Source organism: Molossus molossus, unplaced genomic scaffold (assembly GCF_014108415.1).
Source record: "Molossus molossus isolate mMolMol1 unplaced genomic scaffold, mMolMol1.p scaffold_m16_p_1, whole genome shotgun sequence".
Lineage (NCBI taxonomy): Eukaryota > Metazoa > Chordata > Mammalia > Chiroptera > Molossidae > Molossus > Molossus molossus.
Window position 1 is genome coordinate 243,230,088 of NW_023425344.1, and position 20,119 is coordinate 243,250,206.

Sequence of the window (20,119 nt, forward strand, 5' to 3'; positions counted from 1 at the left end):
CCTGACGGAATCAAACTGGCGACCTCTTGGTGCATGGGTTGGTATTCAACCCCTGAGCCACACTGGCTGGCTCCATTGATTTTTAGAGAGAGACACACACGCATGTGCACGAATGCACACATCAATTGGTTACCTCTCCCCTTTTGGAGCTGTGGATTGAACCTTCAACCCACGTACGTGCCCTTGACTAGGAATCGAACCTGCGACTTTTCCATGCACAGGCCAAGGCTTTAGCCACTGAGCCACAGCAGCCAGGGCATGGACTCTTTATTTGTATCCTCTGGTATAGGACCTATTATCAGCAGCATTTTACAGATGGGAAAACAGGCTCACAGACGCTAAATAACACAATTTTGTTAGGAAGCAAGGTCAGTGTTCACATCGAGTTTGAGCAAGATATCTAATCTATGGCTTGAAACTAGTACCTACCAGTTATTTTACTATCATTAATTGTTCACAGTGTGTCTGAAATATCTGTATTGTTTACTTGCATTCGCTGCTTTATACTTAGACTCAAGGCTTATTGCAAAGAAAATAAAAACAATTTTTAGCCTAAAGATACTTAAAATTGTAGTTTATCTCCAAGCCACACATGGGAGTTTTTGTGTTAACTGCTACTTTGGCTTATCCATTATAGTGTGCTTTCTTCATTCTCCATTTTAGTCTAATTGAGATTTTTTTTTATTGTGATGAGCAAAATGGAAAGTATTTTTGATATTCTGTAAAATGAGTCATTTATCTTGTTAGAGGAGCTTAAACACTTATCTGAAAATCAGGAATGCAGTTTCTAAATGGAAGTACTATGACCTCCCTGTTACAGGTGACATTTGTCTGGGTAAGTATTATGTTCGTTTCTCCTGAAGCTGAGTGGCTTGGCTGAAATGTAGTCCATTTTGCCTTGGAGAGGATAGATGTCCCAAGAATCCATTGAGCCCATTTTCTGGATTGCATCCTTATTCAGTAGGTTAATATTGGCAAGACGTGTTGTAGGAACATGTATTTTTCTTTAATGAGATAGGTTACCTCATTTCTTGGGTTTTATCGTAGTTATGTACCTACAGAGTTCTATCTTCCAACAAAGATTACTTAGTATTGTTTTTCTTTTTTCAACCTGTTAACTTGGCTAACTTGAGGATAATGTCATCCCTTGTCTCTCACTTTATGTTCAAATTATTCTACTTTTCTCCATTATGTTCTTTATCACCTCCACCTGCCAATTTTTAGAATTGATAAAGTAAAGAAATTGGAATTTCTCTACACACTGATGTCTTTGAATGTGAAATCATATCCATGCTCTTTATTCTGGATTACTTGTCAAGTATCAATGCTAATGTTCTTATATTTGGTTTTATCTTAAGTTTTTTGTTTTTTTAAAGTTCAAATAAGAGCCGTTTATTAGCCTACCGGTGTCTGATTCTGAACATCCCTATGACAAAATCTTCGGAATCCTTTACCTTAAGTTTTATAAAGCATTTTTTGTATTTCAGAATAGTTTTATCTATTATCTGACTTGATTATTTCAGAGTTAAAAAGGTTAAATTCTTACTGTTATAATGAGGCATGAAGAAAATGAGACATGGGGAAATGTTTTGGCCAAGATAGCACTGCTAGCTAGCTAATGGTAAAAACTGGAGTCCTTTCTGCCTCTTGGTAGAAAAAACTTGGTTGCCTCTACCTCTACTACAGTTAGAAAAGAAGGCCAGAACACTTTGGGGTGGGAAAGTCTGTTTTGTTTTGGCTGCTGTGGTGAGAGAAATCAACAGAGAAAGAAAGCATCAACATTTTTTTCTATTATAAATCAGTGAGTAGTATAGAATCTTGCATACAGGAAGCATTCCAGATTTAGCTGCCAAGAAGAGCTTAATGTCAGTCAGTACTGGGAGAGATACTTCATTTGAAAAGTTGGTTTAAACATTTTTTTCTTGCGTAGACCTACTTTGTAGAAAATTGATTGGCTTAGGGTAACCAAACTCTTATTTGTCATCTATTTGAGGGCCATCAATTACATTGGATATAGTTGATGAGGCCAGATTGTAGTGAAGACTTGACAAAGGTGTGGGACCTTTTAATGTAATGCTACCATGTTTTTCCTCTAAACTTTCATTTCAGTTCTTTTTATTTTTTAAATTTATTTTTAATCCTCATCTGAGGATTTTTTTTTTTTTTACATTAATCTTCAGATAGAGCTGGAGGGAGAGAGGGAGGGGGAGAGAGAGAAACATCAATGTGAGGAGACACATCTATTGGTTGCCTTCAGCACAAACCCAACCGGGGCCAGGGACAAGCTGCAACCGAGGTACGTGCCCTTGGTCGGAATTGAACCCGGGACTCTGGTCCGCGGACGACGACTGCTGAGCCATACCAGCCAGGGTTCATTTCAGTTTTTAAATGCCAAGTGTAATCTGTGGACCACAAAATCAGGAGAGAGGGACTTGGAACACAGACCTGCCATAGGTATAAAGCATACACTAATCTTCTATCCAGATGAGATTTTAGACTTCCATTAACTCATTTTTGATGGCATTTTTTTTCTACTAATGAAGGATAGTACCTAAGCCCCTGACCTTAGCTTTGAGCATTCATTCATAAGAAAAATATACTGGAGAAGCCTAGAGTTTAAACTGTTTACTCAGGAGTGACCAGGCTGGAGCTGTTCATTCTGAAATCCTTAGGTGTTTATCCAAACCTAAACCAAATATTTCCATATATAATCTGACTGGTTGGTTGGTTGTTGGTTGATAGGGAAAATAGAACCCAGAAGTTATAGAGACTATAATATCTCAGTTCTCCAGTGAAAGGAAATAATATCTTCTAAATAAATAAATTTTTCAGCTAAATAAAATTGTGTACTAAAGATTAAAACTCAACAATTTTCATGTGTTTCCTAAATATATTCTAGAATGTTTTTCTTACACAGTATAATAAACCTGTGTTGGTTAACCTTTTGTTTGTAATGTGTTTCTGGATTATCATTATCAATACTAATTTTTCCATTATTCAACAGTGCAGTGATGACAGTGAAATGATATTCTGTTCATGCCCTAAAAAACATGCATTGAGTGCTAATTGTATACTAGATACTGGGATAGTCACTTTAATATAAATATACAGTTAATACGGCAATCCTATGAGGTATTTTTTCTAACTATAAATCTTGGTGTATTGAATTTTTAAAAAATCCTCACCCAAGGTTATGTTTTTATTGATTTTAAAGAGAGAGAAAGAGAGAAACACCCATTGGATGCCTCCTGTATGAGCCCACAGCCTCTTGGTATACAGGGTGATGGTCCAACCAATGGAACCACACTGCCAGGGTATATTGCTTATTTGATTGGATAGTTTTGTGGTCTTTTCTTGCACCCAGCCAGAAATCTAGATTTTTTTGTGTAATGTAAAATCTTTTTATTTAAAAATATTTGTGTAAGTGTATGAATATGTTTGTTAGACTACGAATGAAACAAGCTGTCTGTTGACTTGATCTAGGCTGATTTAAACTCTTTGAAATGATCATTTATTTTGTTTTTGTTTTTCTGGGTTTTTTGTTTTTTCTTTTTGGTTAATCCTCAACCCAAGGATATTTTTCTGTTGCTTTTTTTTAGATAGAGTGAGAGGGAGAAACATTGATGAGAGAGAAACACATTGATCGGTTGCCTCCCATACGACTCCACTGGGGCCAGGGATCAAACCTTCAACCCAGGTGCATGCCCTTGACTGGGAATCAAACCTGAGAGAGACTCTTTGGTCCACAGGCAACGCTCTAACCCCTGAGCCAAACTGAATAGGGCTGGAATGATAATTTAGTGTGTGCTACCAACTACATTCATCCCACTCCTGGGAGGTGTTTGTTTTGACGGGGTGTGTTGGAGGTTGGCAACAGGATACCAGAAAAAAGAAAAGCTCTCACATTTCATTTTACAGGAGGAACCAGGGTATCATGAAGCAGGGAGGGAACATTTTTAATGACCTAATTATTCTCAAATTGTACTATTTGTTTTATTTTCCCTTGTTCCTGTTATCAGTGTATGACTGCTCCTACCTCCTGTTGTCTTGGTGATATTCTGAGTGACATTTCCCCTCCTCTACCATTGTTCCCCCATTTCCTAAGTGTACAGACCTCCTTTTTGTCAGCATGTTTGAGGCATGTTTGTGTCAGGATACACAGATCTAGCTCATCTAAAAGTAGAATAGTATTCCACTGTGTGTTTAATTCACACAGTACACTGGTGGCATTTCTCAAACTTTTTTCCTCAGGATACCTTTATACTCTTAAAATTGAGGATTCGCAAAAGCTTTTGTTTATGTGGGTTGTATCTATTGATAGTTACCATATTAGAAATTAAAACTAAGACTTTAAAATCTTTTCTAAAACAAGAAATTCAATGAGAAGTGTGTCATTATTTTACATTTTTACAAATCTCTTTTAATGTTTGGTTTAATTGTTTAAAAGGAGGATTCTCATGTGTATTCAGCCTATTACAATACCACAGTATAGATACTGAGAAAACTAAGCGTGAAAAATGCAAATCACCTTTTAGTAATATAAATACAGTTTTGATTTTCCAGCCCCCAGGAATTCCCCACACTTTGAGAACAGCTGGCATGGAGATTGTTTCTAGCTTTTTACCATTACAAACACTGCCAATGGCATCTTTATTAATATACTTGGCATCTGTGTGAGGATTTAAGATAATTTCCTAGAAGAAAGGACTAAAGAGTAGTACAATTTGAAAAACTTTGTAGATGAAGATAAATTACCTTTCAAAAAGTTTCTGTTGGTTTTCCGTCTTGGCAGTAGTAAATAAGAATTAAGGACCCTCTTTTTACTTTTTGGAGAAGTACGTGTGCAAATAGTGACTTGGAGACCTATCTGAACTTTTTGGAATGGACTCTGACAAGCATTTGCTTTGCAGGAGCATTCTTGAGTTCACCTGAGGACGGTTGATTTTGCTAGTGGTCTGAATGATAGTCTTCAGTGACAAGTTTAATTATATGTATTGTTACATTCCCTTTAGCTTGAGCACTCTTTTGATTTTTCTTTGTCTCCATATTTCTTCTTTTTTTTTTTTTTTTTACTCCTCACCTAAGGACATTTTTGCATTTATCTTGAGGGAGAGGGAGGAAATGAGAGAGAGAGAAACATCGACTGGTTGTCACCCACTCGACCCCAACCGGGGTCGAGGACAAACCACAACCGATGCACGTGCCCTTAGGGGGAACCAAACCCAGGACTCTGGTCTGTGGGCCGATGCTCTAACCACTGAGCAACTGGCCAGGGACTTTGTGTCTCCATATTTCTTTCCCAAGTATTCAGGTTGGAATTGGGAAGGCCTTTCTCAAGTCTTGACATTGGAGTTTGCTGTGTAGGTTTGTTTTTCTCTGGTCTGTGTGACCATGTCTTTCTCAGATGATGTGAGGAGGAGGTTGCACTGGGAAGGTGAGAGTGAATTCCTCTTGGGGGATGAAGGCATCTGTTTCATTGGAGAGGATGAATATTTTTCTCAAATAAGTTGGGGTGGAGAGCTGTTTCATGTATATGCTTCAGTTATTATTAAGATATACGGAACCTGCCCTGGCTGGTTTGGCTCAGCGGCTAGTGTGTCGGCCGCGGTCTAGAGAGAGCTGGGTTCAGTTTCCGCTATGGGCGTGTACCTTGGTTGCAGTTTGTCCTCGCCCCAGTTGGGGTTGTGCGGGAGGCAGCCACTCAATGTGTCCCTTTTACGTCGATGTTGCTTTCTCCCACTCTATGAACAAAACTGGAAAAATGTCCTCGGGTGAGGATAAAAAAAGTTATATGGGACCTACTCGTTATCAAAAGCATGTGTACCTCTCAATGATACCCTTTTCTACCTCATTGTTGCTTAAGGTCTACTAGGGATCCCTTCCACAGTTCTCCCATTTGTCTCTGCTCTAATAAGTGCCTCCCACCTATAGCTGAACTGTACATCTGCATCCATACTCATATATTATTAGAATGAAATTATTGTTCCCAGTACTGCAGCTGCAGCAACTGATACAAATAAACTTGTTAGGGGGAAGGATTGTGTTGATGCCTATTAACAATCAGCTGGATCTTTTTCATTTGATTGGAGAGGTGCCCATAACTTGATCTAATAGAAATTAGAAGATAGAGGTGAGGAACCTAGTAGATGGACTAGAAATGTATCTTTTCATTATCTTACTTAGCCTCCAAACTAAAAAGCTGTTTGCCATTTTCTGTTCTCTACAGCTTCTACTGATCTCTTAGGGAATTTGGAGACCAGAGCTGGACTTCCTAAGGTGGTATCTTAGACTCCAAAGCATGGGATATGGCTGAAATGGGTTTCAGGAAAGATACTTCCCTCTAACACCTTGAATGGCCCCCAAAAAGAATAAACTTGCCAACACCAGAAGCTTCTAGTATATGCTTATTCTTGTTTTAGCCTGAGCTTTGGGAGGGAACACTTCAAACTTTCAGCTTGTGATTTTTCCTTTGTAATTACCCTGACCCTATAACACTGCTGAGAGAGACTTTTGAAGCAAATGGAAAAGGGACTGATACTTAAAAAATAATTGTCATTTTTTTGTTTTGTTTTTTAGCAGCTCCAATTCAGGTGAGGATTTTTCTAGAAAGCACAACTTGAAATGATAACTCCAACCCCCTGTGCCATGTGTTGTTTACCCCTTCTCTTAAACTTAAGGGGGGAAAAATCTTTTTGAAACATATATATATGTGTGTTTTTGATATACATATCAAAAAGGTACACAAGCCCTGGCCAGTTTGGCTCAGCAGTTAAGAGCGTCAGCCTGCGGTCCAGAGAGTCTGGGTTCGGTTCCCGCTAAGGGCGTGGACCTCGGTTGCAGTTTGTCCCTGGCCCTGGATGGGTCATGCGGATGGCAACCACTCGATGTGTCCATTTCATGTCAATGTTTCTCTCTCTCTCTCTCTCTCTCTCTCTCTCTCTCTCTCTCTCTTTCTCACACACACACACTATCTGAACAAAAAAATGGAAAAAAAATGTCCTCGGGTGAGAATTAAAAAAAAAAAGGTACACTAATTTTTACAGAATAACCAGCACACAGATGAAGAAACATAACTAGCACTCTGGAAGCCTGTTCATGGCCCTTCTCAGTCATTATCTTTCCTCCTCCTCCCCTACCCCCCACTTACTAACACCATAAAACCACAACCTTACTTCTAATGCCATATGTTAATTTTTGCCTCTTTTTGAACTTTATATAAATGGAATTATATGGTATATCTTTTCATCAGAGGCTTCTGGCACTCATGTTTGTAAGATTCATATGTATTGTTGCATTCACATGTTTGGTTCATTCTTTAATGTTGCTATATGAAGATATTCCATTATATGAGTATTTACACTTATTTTTTCAAAACATTCACATGCCATATAATTCTACCTATTCAAAGCGTGTAATTCAGTGTTTTTTAGTATATTCTTAGGGTTATGCAACCATCATCACAATCTACTTTTGTCCTCTGTGAAAGAAATCATGTATTTATTAGCAATCACTACTCATTCGCTCCCTCTTCCTGCCAGCCCTAAACAACACCTAATCTACATATTCTTATATTTGCATATTCTGAACATTTCATATAAATGCAGCATATAATATGTGGTCTTTTGTGACTGGCTTCTTTCATAATGTTTTCAAGGTTCATTGATATTATAACATGTATCAGAACTGCATTTCTTTGTATAGCTGACTAGTCCATCAGTCTTCGGGCATTTGGATTGTTTCCATTTTTGGCTATTATGAATAATACTGCCATGAACATATGTGTACATGTACAAGGGTGGGCAAAGGTAGGTTTACATGTTGTTTGTGAAATACAGTGATTAATAAATAATGCAAGAAGAAACTTTGTTTTGCTTGGCTGGTGTGGCTCAGTGGTTGAGCATTGACTCATGCACCGAGAGGTTGCCAGTTCGATTCCCACTCAGGGCACATGCCCAGGTTGTGGGCTTGATTCTCGGTGGGGGGCATGCAGGAGGTGGCTAATCGATGTTCTCTCTCATCAATGTTTCTAGCTCTCTTTCTCTCCCTTCCTCTCTAAAATCAATAAAGAAAAAAAATTTTTTTTTATCCTCACTGAGGACATTTTTCCATTTTTTGTTCAGATAGAGTGGGAGGGAGAGAGAGAGAGAAACATCAATGTGAAAAGTACACATTGAGTGGCTGCCACCCGCACAACCCAACCAGGGCTGGGGACAAACTGCAACCAGGATACACGCCCTTAGCGGGAACCGAACCCGAGTCTCTCTGGACCGCAGGCTGACGCTCTAACTGCTGAACCAAACCAGCCAGGGCAAGAAAAATTATTTTTAAAAAATAAAAAATAAACTTTGTTTTGCCTACTCACAACTGTAAACCTACTTTTGCTCACTACTGTATTTGTGTGGACATAGGTTTTCATTTCTTTTGGAGTAGAATTGTTGGTAACTAACTTTTGAGGAACTGACAAACTTTTCCAAAGTGGATGCCTTTTTTGTACCCATAAGGAAAATGTGTGAGGGTTCCAATTTCTCCACATGGTTGTCAACACTTGTAATTGTCTGTCTTTGAGTACAGGCATCCTAGCTGGTGTGTGATTTTATTTATTTATTTTTAATTTTTTAAATTATTTTTTTATCCTCAACTGAGGACATTTTTCTATTTTTTGTTCAGACAGAGTGGGAGGGAGGGAGGGAGGGAGGGAGGGAGGGAGGGAGGGAGGGAGGGAGGGACAGATAGACAGACAGGCAGGCATCAACATGAAAGGGACCCATCGAGTGGCTGCCTCCCATACGACCCAACCAGGGCCCGGGACAAACTGCAACCAAGGTAGGCGCCCTTAGCGGGAACCAAACTGGGTCTCTGGACCGCAGGCTGACACTCTAACTGCTGAGCAAAACCGGCCAGGGCTGGTGTGTGATTTTAAAATGCATTTCCCTAATCACTAATAAGGTTAAGCATCTTTTCATGTTTATTGTGTATTTGTATATCTTCTTTGGAGAGATGTCCAGATCCATCGCCCATTTTAAATTGGATCATCTTTTTATTACTGAGTTATAAGAGTTCTTTCTGGATACCAGTCCAGCCAGTGTGCCTCAGTGGTTGAGCGTCGACCCATGCACCAGGAGGTCACCGGTTCGATTCCCATTCAGGACACATGCCCAGTATGTGGGCCCGATCCCCAGTGAGGGGCATGCAGGAGGCAGCCAGTCGATGTTCTCTCTCATCAATGTTTCTCTCTCTCTCTCCCCCTCTCCTTTCCTCTCTCTCTAAAATCAATAAGGAAAAAAAATTAAAAGAATAAGTTAAAAAAAAAAGTTCTGGATACCAGTCCCTTATCGGATATATGATTTCTAAGTAAAGAGGCATTACTTTCTCAGTTGGTGCTATGACAACTAGACCTCTTCCATCTTCTGAAATTTTATAAAGTAATCCAGTTGTTTTGTTCACTATATTTTAAAGTAGTTTTTTGGGAGGGTGTATTTTCTCATAAAAATCATGTTTTGAGTAATTCTATGCCACAATTCATCTTTAAAAAGTAAGTTTGATTCATAATGTACCTAACATACTCTGTGATTTCATTAGGAAATAATAGAGTAAAATTTTTGTTCTAGTAGTTAAAACAATGAAAGAATATTTACAAAGACAGTTGGAGACTTTTAATACTTTTAAGAGACATGGAGTTCATTCACTTGCTGCTTTTTCTTGTTATAAATGTATCACTATGACATTTCTTTAAAATTACCAAAATAAAAATCCAACAATTGTGCATAAGTAAAATTGAAGGGGCACTGGAAAATGTATGTTTATTTTTCTGGTAAAAATAAGAATAAGAGGAAGAAGATTAAACAGAATTCCTCTAGAATATGAGAATATTTATCTGAACCTCAGCTAAAATTAGTAAAAAGGAAAAAGCCTAAAGAAATGGGGTATAGGGGATACAGGTAGGAAAATTATGGAGACTGTTTAGTTACCTTAAGTACAGAAAGGAAAAGAGACAGATTTTGGGTTAAGTGGTTTACTATGCTAGACATGAGGAGGATTTAAGTGAAGTGAAAAGCTGTTCATGTGTATGTTTGCCAATTAAGTCATCACAAATTGGTAAATGCTGGTGTTTTACTATATAACACTTAGCACTGTTATTAGCACTTAGTAAATCACTAATATGGGACAGTGTCATAAAATTAGTAAACAAATTTTAACATAAAAAGCAAGCTAATTAAACCTGGAAATGTTAAGAACACCATTTTCTCAACTGTCTTAGCCATTATTTGGAGTGAGTAAAGCAGCTGTTAAGTATTATATGAAAAGAAATGAAAGCTTTGAGTGCAAGACAGGTGCAGAGAAACCTGCTGCTTCTCAAGCATTTTGGGCCAGAACCTGTCTTTGGATTAGTGCATTGGGGATTAAACTAGAACTGGTTGATGAGGAAAGAGTTGTAAATTTAGTCTTAAAATTTGCTCTTTGTTCACAAAGCAGTAGTTATTTTCTAAATATTATGAGTCTTATGATACTGTCAGTGGGGGTAGGGAGACCAGAAATGTGCAAATTAGCTTATAATAAGAAATATATTGATTATTTGTAAGTGGTTAAGTGTGGTAATTTCTGTATTAAGAAATGTCCTTAGCTGAAACTGAATGTACATCAAATGTTCAGAAAAAAAGAAAATGTGTGTGCATGTAAGGAATATATAGCTTTGCTATTTTCTAGTTATGTAATGAAATATCTTTTTCTTCTTGTTTCCTAGGCTCTCTACTTTTAGAATCCAAAATAAATCCTAACACTGCATACCAGAAACAACAGGTAAAAATTTGAAGATGTATTTTATTTCGCCTATTATCCTTTCATTTTGGTGATTAAATGAAAATTTATCCTCTGATTCCTTAAAATGAAAAATTAAAAAGATTCCAACATAGTTTGCTAGTTCAATTCTAAAATACAATTTCTACCAATCTTGCCAGTATATAAAGCAATCATTTTAAATAATAATAAGGAAAACTTCATTTGTGTTAAGCTATGTTTATGTTCCAGATAGTCCAGCAGCTGAGCCTTCTTATTTTATTACTATTTTTTAAATTCTCACCCGAGGATATTTTTCTGTTTATCTTCAGATAGAGTGGGAGGGAGGGAGAGAGAGAGAGAAACATCAATGTGAGCGGGACACATCGACTGGTTGCCTCCTGCATGACCCCAGCCAGGGCCAGGGATGAACCGCAACCAAGGTATGAGCCCTTGACTGGAATTGAACCCGCGACTCATTGGTTCGCAGGCCGACGCTGTAACCACTGAGCCAGACCGGCCAGGACGAGCCTTAATTCTTAAAAGTTCAAACTAAAAGAATTGCTTTCTTGTTACTACCTAAAGTTTTTTTTTAAAAAGTGGTGACTGATGTAATTATTAACCAGTAACGTAAGTAAATAGTAGAAGCTCCTTCTTTTGCTGTTATAGATGCCAGTGCAAAAGGAATATTTGTCTCTCTCTACAGCAACTCAGTGTAGAAAATGATCTGCTTTTTTTTTTTTTTTTTAATTTTTATTTATTGTTTTGAGAGAGAGCGAGCAATTTGTTGTTCCACTTAGTTAATGCGTTCATTGGTTGATTCTTGTATGTACCCTGACCAGGGACTGAACCTGAAACTTTGGCATATTGGGAAAATGCTCTAACCAACTGAGCTATCCAACCAGGGCAAGAATCGGGTTTCTTATATAACCTGAAGAGGACCTTATATAATGAAGTTATAGGTTTTAAGGCAGCTTTCAATTTGAGTACATTTTTTGTATCTTTCTGATACATAAGAGAAATCTGAAAGTAAATCTTTCCCTGACTTAGTACCTACTAACACTATCATCAAATAGTATCTTTTCAAAACACACACATTATTCTACAAAGCCAGTGAAAGTATCAGTTTCCTCATTGCCCTGAAGGTACAGAGATAAAATAATTTAAAGAATGTTACCGCCCTGGCCAGTTGGGCTCAGCGGTTAGAGCGTTGGCCTGCGGTCCGGAGAGACCCGGGTTCGGTTCCCGCTAAGGGCATGTACCTCGGTTGCAGTTTGTCCCCGGCCCTGGTTGGTCGTGCGGGTGGCAGCCACTCGATGTGTCCCTTTCATATCGATGTTTCTCTCTCTCTCTCTCTCTCTCTCTCTCTCTCTCTCTCTCTTCCTCTCTCTCTCTCTTCCTCTCTTCCTCTCTTCCTCTCTCTCCCTCCCACTCTATCTGTACAAAAAATGGAAAAATGGCCTCGGGTGAGGATAAAAAAAAAAGAAAAAGAATGTTACCAACACTTATGTATATATTGCTTTATAAATACATGCATATCTCATTTTTATAAATTATAAAGTGCTTTGTTTCATCATCAACACTAAAATACTGCTAGAAGGAAATCAGTATTGCCTTCATTTGCACATTAGGTAATGCCTCAAGATTGTGACTTGCTTAAAGACACGCAGAGAGTACGTTGGAAAGCTGATATTAACTCCTAAATTTACTTAATGGTGATTTATTTGTCTAAAAACATCGGTACAATATGAAATATTTTCCTGATAGTTTAATGGTTTTTGTTGCATTTAGTGTTCTTAAGAAAACTTTTAGGTTTGATTAGAATGGTTGGAGACTAGAGTATTTGACTTTGATGTTTTATACTCAAATATATAAAATTCATGTTTTGAGGTTTCAGTCAGCTGAAGCCTAATAGTATATCCTAAGAAAAAGGAAAGATTGAGCTTGTTTTGAGGATGAATGAGCAAATCCATGTCTTAACCTATAGGTTGTTGGGTGATTAATAGACAAGGTGATTTGATGAAAGAAATTAGGCTCCTCAAGGAAAACAAAATAGTAAATTGTAAAATTTTTATAACTTCCAAATTTGCCAGATGGGTAATTAAAAGCATATGTCTAGCTGTGTCCTAATTTAAGCCTCCAAGTGATGCAGAATAAACATTGCAGCAGAGCAGTTGCTTACAGTTATAGTAAATCTCTCTTATTACTAAGGTGGTACTGGTTTTAGGTTTGTTCCAAATGTGCTTTCATAATAGTTGCTGTCTTTCATAATAGTATATATTAATACTCATTTTAAAGACAAAGAAACTGAGGCTTAGGGAGATTACCCATCTAACTTCTGACATGTTGATCTTACAATGTTCATGTTAATTATTTTGAGCCTACACAGCTACTCATCACTGTGGAACAGATTGCCTGCCTGGAATCTGTGATCTCTAGAAGACCTTGAAGATAGTGAAAAGGGGGCTTTGAGCTCTTTTTTTAAATTCTGAATAAGGTTATGGATTTATACTACTGTCAAACCTCGGTTCTCAAATGTCTTTCGAGCAATTTGGTTCTTGACCCACTTGTTCACAGAAAAATGTCTCAGTTGTCAAATAGAACTTCATTTCTCAACTCAAAAATTCCCATTCATGCTGATACCTGTATGATCAGTCACACATCACTCAGGAGACAAAAGAGAGAATGCACAAGTATGAGTTTACTGCTAAACCTTGCATTGCTCAGGAAATTGTGCTGTGAATGTTTTTGTGGGTTTTTTGCAGCTCATTATTAAATATGTACAGTAATTCACTGTGCATCCTTAGAAAGTAATAGAGCAAAGTGAAAAGGAAAGTTGTAAGAACAACAATAGAGCTTAGACATTTAACCCATAAGAAGGGTTAAAATGGAATAATTTGGGGGTCTTGAACGGATTCAATTTGAATAATTGAATACTTCAATATACATTATTTCTAATGGGAAAACAGATTCAGTTTTCAAACAAATTGCTTCTTAAACTGCCTTTCGGAACGAATTAAGTTCAAGAACCAAGGTTCCACTGTATTAGTAATGCTGCACAGCCTGATCAAATGCTTATTTATGCACTTCTGGCTGGCATTACTTTAGTTCAGTGAGAGAATATATTGGTCTTATGATGAACAGTTATATACTTGACTGAACAGAGTTCATATGCAAGTTTAGCAAATTTTTAAACATGGGATCCATTTGTGTACAATCAAAGGTCTTTGATAATGAAAAGTATTAGAAACTGCCACAGTATTAATATAGATTCATTAAGGCACTTTAAAGATTATTTAATCATGTTTCTTTCTCAATACAGGAACTTTTACCGCCCTGATAGATGATTACCCAGCCTTTGCTTGGATCCTTTCAGTTCCTTATCAGTTGGATTGTTTTTTTCTTCCTTTTAAATATTCTTACTGATTTGGGGGAGGGGGAAGGGAAAGACAGAAACATTGATGTGAGAGCGGAAGATCGATCACTTGCCTTCTGCATGACTCCTACCAGGGATTGAGCCCACAACCTGGGCATGTGCCCTGACTAGGAATCGAACCAGCAAGCTTTTGGTGCACAGGACAGTGCCCAACTGAGGCTCACTGGCCAGGGCTATTTTTTTTCTTTATATTGTACTCAAATCCATCTAACTCTATCTAACTTCTGCTGCTGCCTTTCTTTAGACCAGCTTGAAAAAGTGCTACGTGATAACTATTGCATTAGGCTTCTTTTTTTTAAACATAACTCTCCCTAGTGCATTTCATAGACGTCTTAATGAGCGTGGGCCCTTTTTTTGAAACGGTTGCTATGAAACAGTGTATATGTTTATTTACAGTGTATATGTTTATTTACAGTTGGTAAGTTTGAAAAGATAGACCCTATAAATATTTTTATTATACCATGCATATTGTAGAATACATTTTATACTATAGGGAATATAAAATGGTCTTAGTATTGTACATGTAGTGTCTTGCTGAGATTATATTTTAATAAAAATTGTTGAACTGTTTATTAAACTTAATATCATTAAAAAAATAAAAGTGAATAGGAGTAAAGTGGTGGTAGGAGCTTGGCTCTTGAACCACAGCACTGGTGAAAGTTAAAAAAAAAATTTCTATCTAGTTAAATACATACACTACACATTTAGCCAATATTTTCAAGGGCTTCATGAGCCCCTGGTAAAGAACGCTTGATGTTGACAATAGGAGGAGCTAGATTTATCAATCCCATCCTTCTAATATGCCCTGGTTATTAAATGCTCAGACTTTTCTCTTTGGGCATGAAACGTAACTTAATGTGCAGGCTTAGGATTGATACGTTTACTTTGTATGTTTTAGTACATTTATATTGTATGTTCATTTTGTTGTGCTTTTCATATATTGATTAAACTTCTTAAGGAAAACAATTTTCATTTTATAGATTAAAGTGAAGTGTAAAAAGGCATAGGTAATTACCAATATCCAATGTTGCAAAAAGTAAAAATGAGTACTGTTCTCAATTATTTCTTGCTTTTATTCATTTGCCTTATATTTTGAAGTAGTTTGTGGTAATGTATGTTAATAATTCAGACTTCTTTTTTTTTCTAAGGATACTTTGATTGTCTGGTCGGAAGCTGAAAATTATGATTTGGCCCTTAGCTTTCAAGAAAAAGCTGGATGTGATGAAATTTGGGAGAAAATATGTCAGGTAATTTTAAAAAGCCAACATATTCTAAGTATTTTGTGGGGGTTTTTTGTTTGTTTTTTGCTCTGCTTTCAGCTAATGCCCAAGATTTAAAATAAATATAGGCGTTGACAAAAGTAGGCTTATAGTTGTGAATATGCAAAACACAGTTTATTCTTGTATTGTTATTTAATTAATGTGTTTGTGTTACAGCTGTAAACCTGCTTTTGCCTACCCCTGTACACAAGTGTTTCATGTAGACCTTTTATATTCACTGATTTCTGTGAAAAGCTTGATTTATAGAAATGTTCTATTTCTTGGCACCAAACTATCCAGCCCAGACCTTTGCTGTATGCCAGAGTTTTCTTTTTAATTATTTTACTTATTTGAGGGGGGGGGGTAGAAATATTGATTTGTTGTTTCACTTATTCACTCATTGATTGATTCTTGTATGTACCCTGACCAGGGATCAAACCCACAACCCTGGTGTATCGGGATGACACTAACCAACTGAGCTACCTGGCCAAGGCTGTGTGCCAGAGTTTTCTATCCCATCTGCCTTTGGGAGCTCCTCCATTAATGCTTACTTGCCTCTCAGGTTTAATAGTCCAAAACCAAACATAACCTCACTTTTAGATCTGTTCATTCTCCTATCTCCCTCATCTCAATAAATGCTGTCCATTTGCTAAAACCAGAAACTTAAGCGTTATGTTTATCCTTCCTTCACCTCTTATATTCATTCAGTCTCTCAATTATAAATCTTAAATCCAATTTTTCACGTATCTTCATTTTCACTATCACAGTTTACTAAATCACCAACATTTTGCCTGGTTTATTGCTTTCATCCTGACTGGTCTTTTCAAATCCATGCCATAGCTAGAGTAGTCTGATCATATTACTCTGTTCAGTAACTTCTGTGGCTCTTGACTATTTCTTCAACCTCATCTTGCATGTTCTAGTTGATTCTGGACTTTCATAGTGACTCTAGTACCTCAGTCTGTAATCTCCATAATCTTTTGTGAATGCATTTTATGTGCTCCAATAGGCCTAAGCCATTGGCTCTTGTTATGGTCTCATGACAATTGCATCTTAAGGACAATTTCTCTATCTCCACATTTGTTTCAGCTGGAGAATAATCTTCATCAGATTTTTTTTTATAATCCTTGCCCAAGGATATTTTCCCCCCATGATTTTTAGAGAGAGTGGAAGGGAAAGGGGGAGAGAGAGACATCGAGAGGTATAGCATCAATTGGTTGCCTTCCGCACACACCTTGATTGGGACCAGGGATCAAACCTGCAACCCAGTTACGCACCCTTGACTGGGAATTGAATTCGAGACCCTTTTGTCCATGGGCCAATGCTCTTAACCACTGAGCAAAACCTTCCAGGGCTCAGCAGATTCTTTAACTTGGTGGTTGTCAAGGTTTAATCCTCAGAACAGCAGCACAATCATGGCTTTAATAAGATCTCTAGGTCAGATTTTCTCTGTAAATGGCAAGAACTAAGTATTTTAGACTTTGTGGGCCACACAGTTTAACAGCTATTCAACTCTGCTGTTTTAGTGTAAAAATAGCCATAGACAACACATAAATAAATGGGAGTGGTCCTCTTCATGTAAAATTTCATTTACAAAAAAAAAGTGGTGAGCTCTGGCCCGTTTGACTCAGCGGTTAGAGCATCAGCACGCAGACCAAAGAGTCCTGTGTTCGGTTCCTGCTAGTGGCGCGTACCTCGGTTGCAGTTTGTTCCCCACCCCGGTTGGGGTCGTGTGGGTGGAAACAACTCGATGTCTCTCTCTCTCTTGCATTGATATTTCTCTCTCTCTCTTCCTCCCTCTCCCTCCTGCTCTGTCTGAAGATAAATGCAAAAATATCCTCGGGTGAGGATAAAAAAATAAATAGAAAAAGAAAAAAACAGGTGGTGGGCCAGGTTTGTCTGTAGTTTGTCAACCTTTGCTTTGGACAATTTTGATGCACCTTGAAGTTTGAGAGCCACTGCCTTAATACAAGTTAGTGTCCTTGAGACACAGTTTTTCCTTAACTTGTAGAATTTATTTCTGATATATATTCTGTTCAGCTGTGTTTTTCATGTATTAACCTGTCAGTTAAGCTGTCCCTTCTCTTAACATGTAAGAGAGTAACATATCTGAACATCATCTTTGCTTTCTGTTCCATACTATTATTTTTATAGCATATTCCTCTAGATCAGTGGTTCTCAACCTGTGGGTCACTACCCCTTTGGGGGTCAAGCGACCCTTTCACAGGGGTTGCCTAAGACATAACAGTAGCAAAATTACAGTTATGAAGTAGCAACAAAACTAATTTTATGGTTGTGGGTCACCACAACATGAGGAACTGTATTAAAGGGTCACGGCATTAGGAAGGTTGAGAACACTGCCCTAGATTTTGTTCTGTGGAGTTCTCCCATTAACAGAGGTGAAATTAATGAACCTCGGGTATGCAAAAATATTATCACCCATTCAGATAAGTGTTATTTTCTTTCACCTCTTTGAGTTGAACAGTTGCACTCTGAATAGTCTTCTATTAGGCCAATATTTAACTCAGACCTGCACTCAATCCCTTATTATCATGCCTGGCTCTCCTTTAATATAATTGTCTGATCTTTACTTTTCCTTAGTGTATAATACCATAATTTTTAGTCATCTTCACTTTAGGCACATCTTCACTTTAGGTTATAGTAATTGTGTGCTTTTCTAGGAATCACTGGTTATTTTATGTTCTTTTCTGATCTCCAACTTTTACATAGTGTATGTTCAGTATTTTGTTTCTCAGTCAGTTTTGTGATTCTGTCTATACTTTCCAACCATTATTTCTGGATCCTGGCTTATTCTATGGTATTCATTGTATTTTGCTGTCCTGAGATCTTACATGTTGCTAAATTTCTTGAACCCTCCTCACCATTTTTTTTTATATCTAGAAACGATTTTTTTTTTCTTTTCTTTTTTTTGATTGATTGATTTTTAGAGAGAGGAAAGGAGACAGAGAGAGAGAGAGAAGAGAAACATCGATGAGAGAGAGCATTGATTACTTGCCTCCTGCATGCTCCCCACTGGGGATTTGGCCCATTAATTTGGGCATGTGCCCCCACTGGGAATCGAATTGGCAACCTCTTGGTGCATGGGTCAGTGTTTAACCACTGAGCCACACCAGCCAGGCTAGAAACCATTTTCTAGTGTACTTTTTGATAGTGTTATCTCTGGGTGCTTCTTTTTTCCCCCCCTTTTTATATTTCTCCATGGCCTTCACATTCTCATTATCTTCGTATTTGTCCAGGCTGACTTCTGAGCTGTATGCTTTCTGGTTTCTTGTTTTTAAAAAAAAAAAAATTTTTTTTTTATTGATTTTATTTTATTTATTTATTTTTAATCCTCACCCAAGGACATTTTTCCATTTTTTGTTCAGATAGAGTGGGAGGAAGAGAGAGAGAGAGAGAGAGACACACACACACATCAACGTGAAAGAGGCACATCAAGTGGCTGCCACCCACACGATCAACCAAGGTCGGGGACAAACTGCAACAGAGGTAGGCACCCTTAGCAGGAACTGAACCTGGATCTCTCTGGACCACAGGCTGACACTCTAACCACTGAGCCAAACTGGCCAGGCTGTTTATTAATTTTAAAGAGAGAATAAGGGAGAGGGAGAGAGAGAGAGAAACATCGATTGGCCGCCTCCTGCATGCCCCACCCTAGGGATTTGGCCCACAACCTGGGCATGTGTCCTGACTGGGAATCAAACTGGTGACCTCTTGATGCATGCATGGGTCAGCGCTCAACCACTGAGCCATGCCAGCTAGGCTATGCTTTCTGTTATTGAAAGCTCTTTGCTAGCTTATACCTTTCTATCATTTGTTTTTATTTTTCCGTTGTTTCTGTTCTGAAAGTAAGACAGAAACGTATTTGTCAAATTGTACAATTTCACCTTGGTTCCCTGAGCAGATCAGATTCCAAGAGTATCTTAAATACAGACCCTTTTGATTACCTCCTTAACCTTTATATTTGCAAATTAGCTGAAGAAGACAGCATTTTCATTACAGTAAAGTCTCGTCCCCTTACATTTGTTGTTGTTGGTTTTTTTTAAATCAAATGCTACCATTTTTCTATAGGTAAAACCATGGCTTGAGTGTTAGGAATCTAAAGCTATAATGAGAGTTTATATAATGAACAAATCCAGAGCCAAACTTGAGATCATGCCAGGTACAAGCTGTAAATGTGCCTAGCCTCCTTTCATTGGTGCTGCCCACTGGGTTAAGGTCAAGATGGTATCACCTTACGGCATATTTCAAGACATATTCCAGACCTTCTTCCCTTCCAGTATTCATCAAGAATCTCTCTTTCTTTTTTTAAAAAAACATTTTCATGTATCAGTTTTTAGAAAGAGAAAGGGAGGGAGACAGACATGACATTGACTTGTTGTTCCACTTATTTGTGCATTCATTGCTGCTTGTGGGATCGAACCTGCAATCTTGGCATATCAGGATGACGCTCTAATCAACTTACCTGGCCAGGGCAATATCTAAGTTTCTTGGCTATTTCATATAAGGCCTAATTTTTCCATACTTTCACCATTGAATTTGGCCTATTGAGCTGCATTAGTGGCAGTGTCTCAAATGATAGGGCCAAGAGAGCAAAGCTGGTTTTATTTCAATATATGTCTTTGACTATTTG

At 37.8% G+C, this 20,119-nt stretch overlaps 1 protein-coding gene across 9 annotated transcripts in view; it reads left to right on the forward strand.

The window, feature by feature from the left end:
• Positions 1-20,119, forward strand: part of PPP4R3A (protein phosphatase 4 regulatory subunit 3A) — a 48,350-nt gene that overhangs the window by 3,845 nt on the left and 24,386 nt on the right. For 5 of the 9 annotated variants that reach the window (XM_036259007.1, XM_036258999.1, XM_036259039.1 and 2 more), the window contains exons 2-3: positions 10,742-10,797; positions 15,358-15,456. In XM_036259007.1, the coding sequence (XP_036114900.1) occupies positions 10,742-10,797; positions 15,358-15,456 (155 nt within the window). Of the gene's footprint in view, positions 1-751; positions 836-6,231; positions 6,277-6,576; positions 6,591-7,762; positions 7,806-10,741; positions 10,798-15,357; positions 15,457-20,119 lie in introns of those variants that run through there. The other 4 variants (XM_036259062.1, XM_036259055.1, XM_036259047.1 and 1 more) reach the window with 4 other exon arrangements.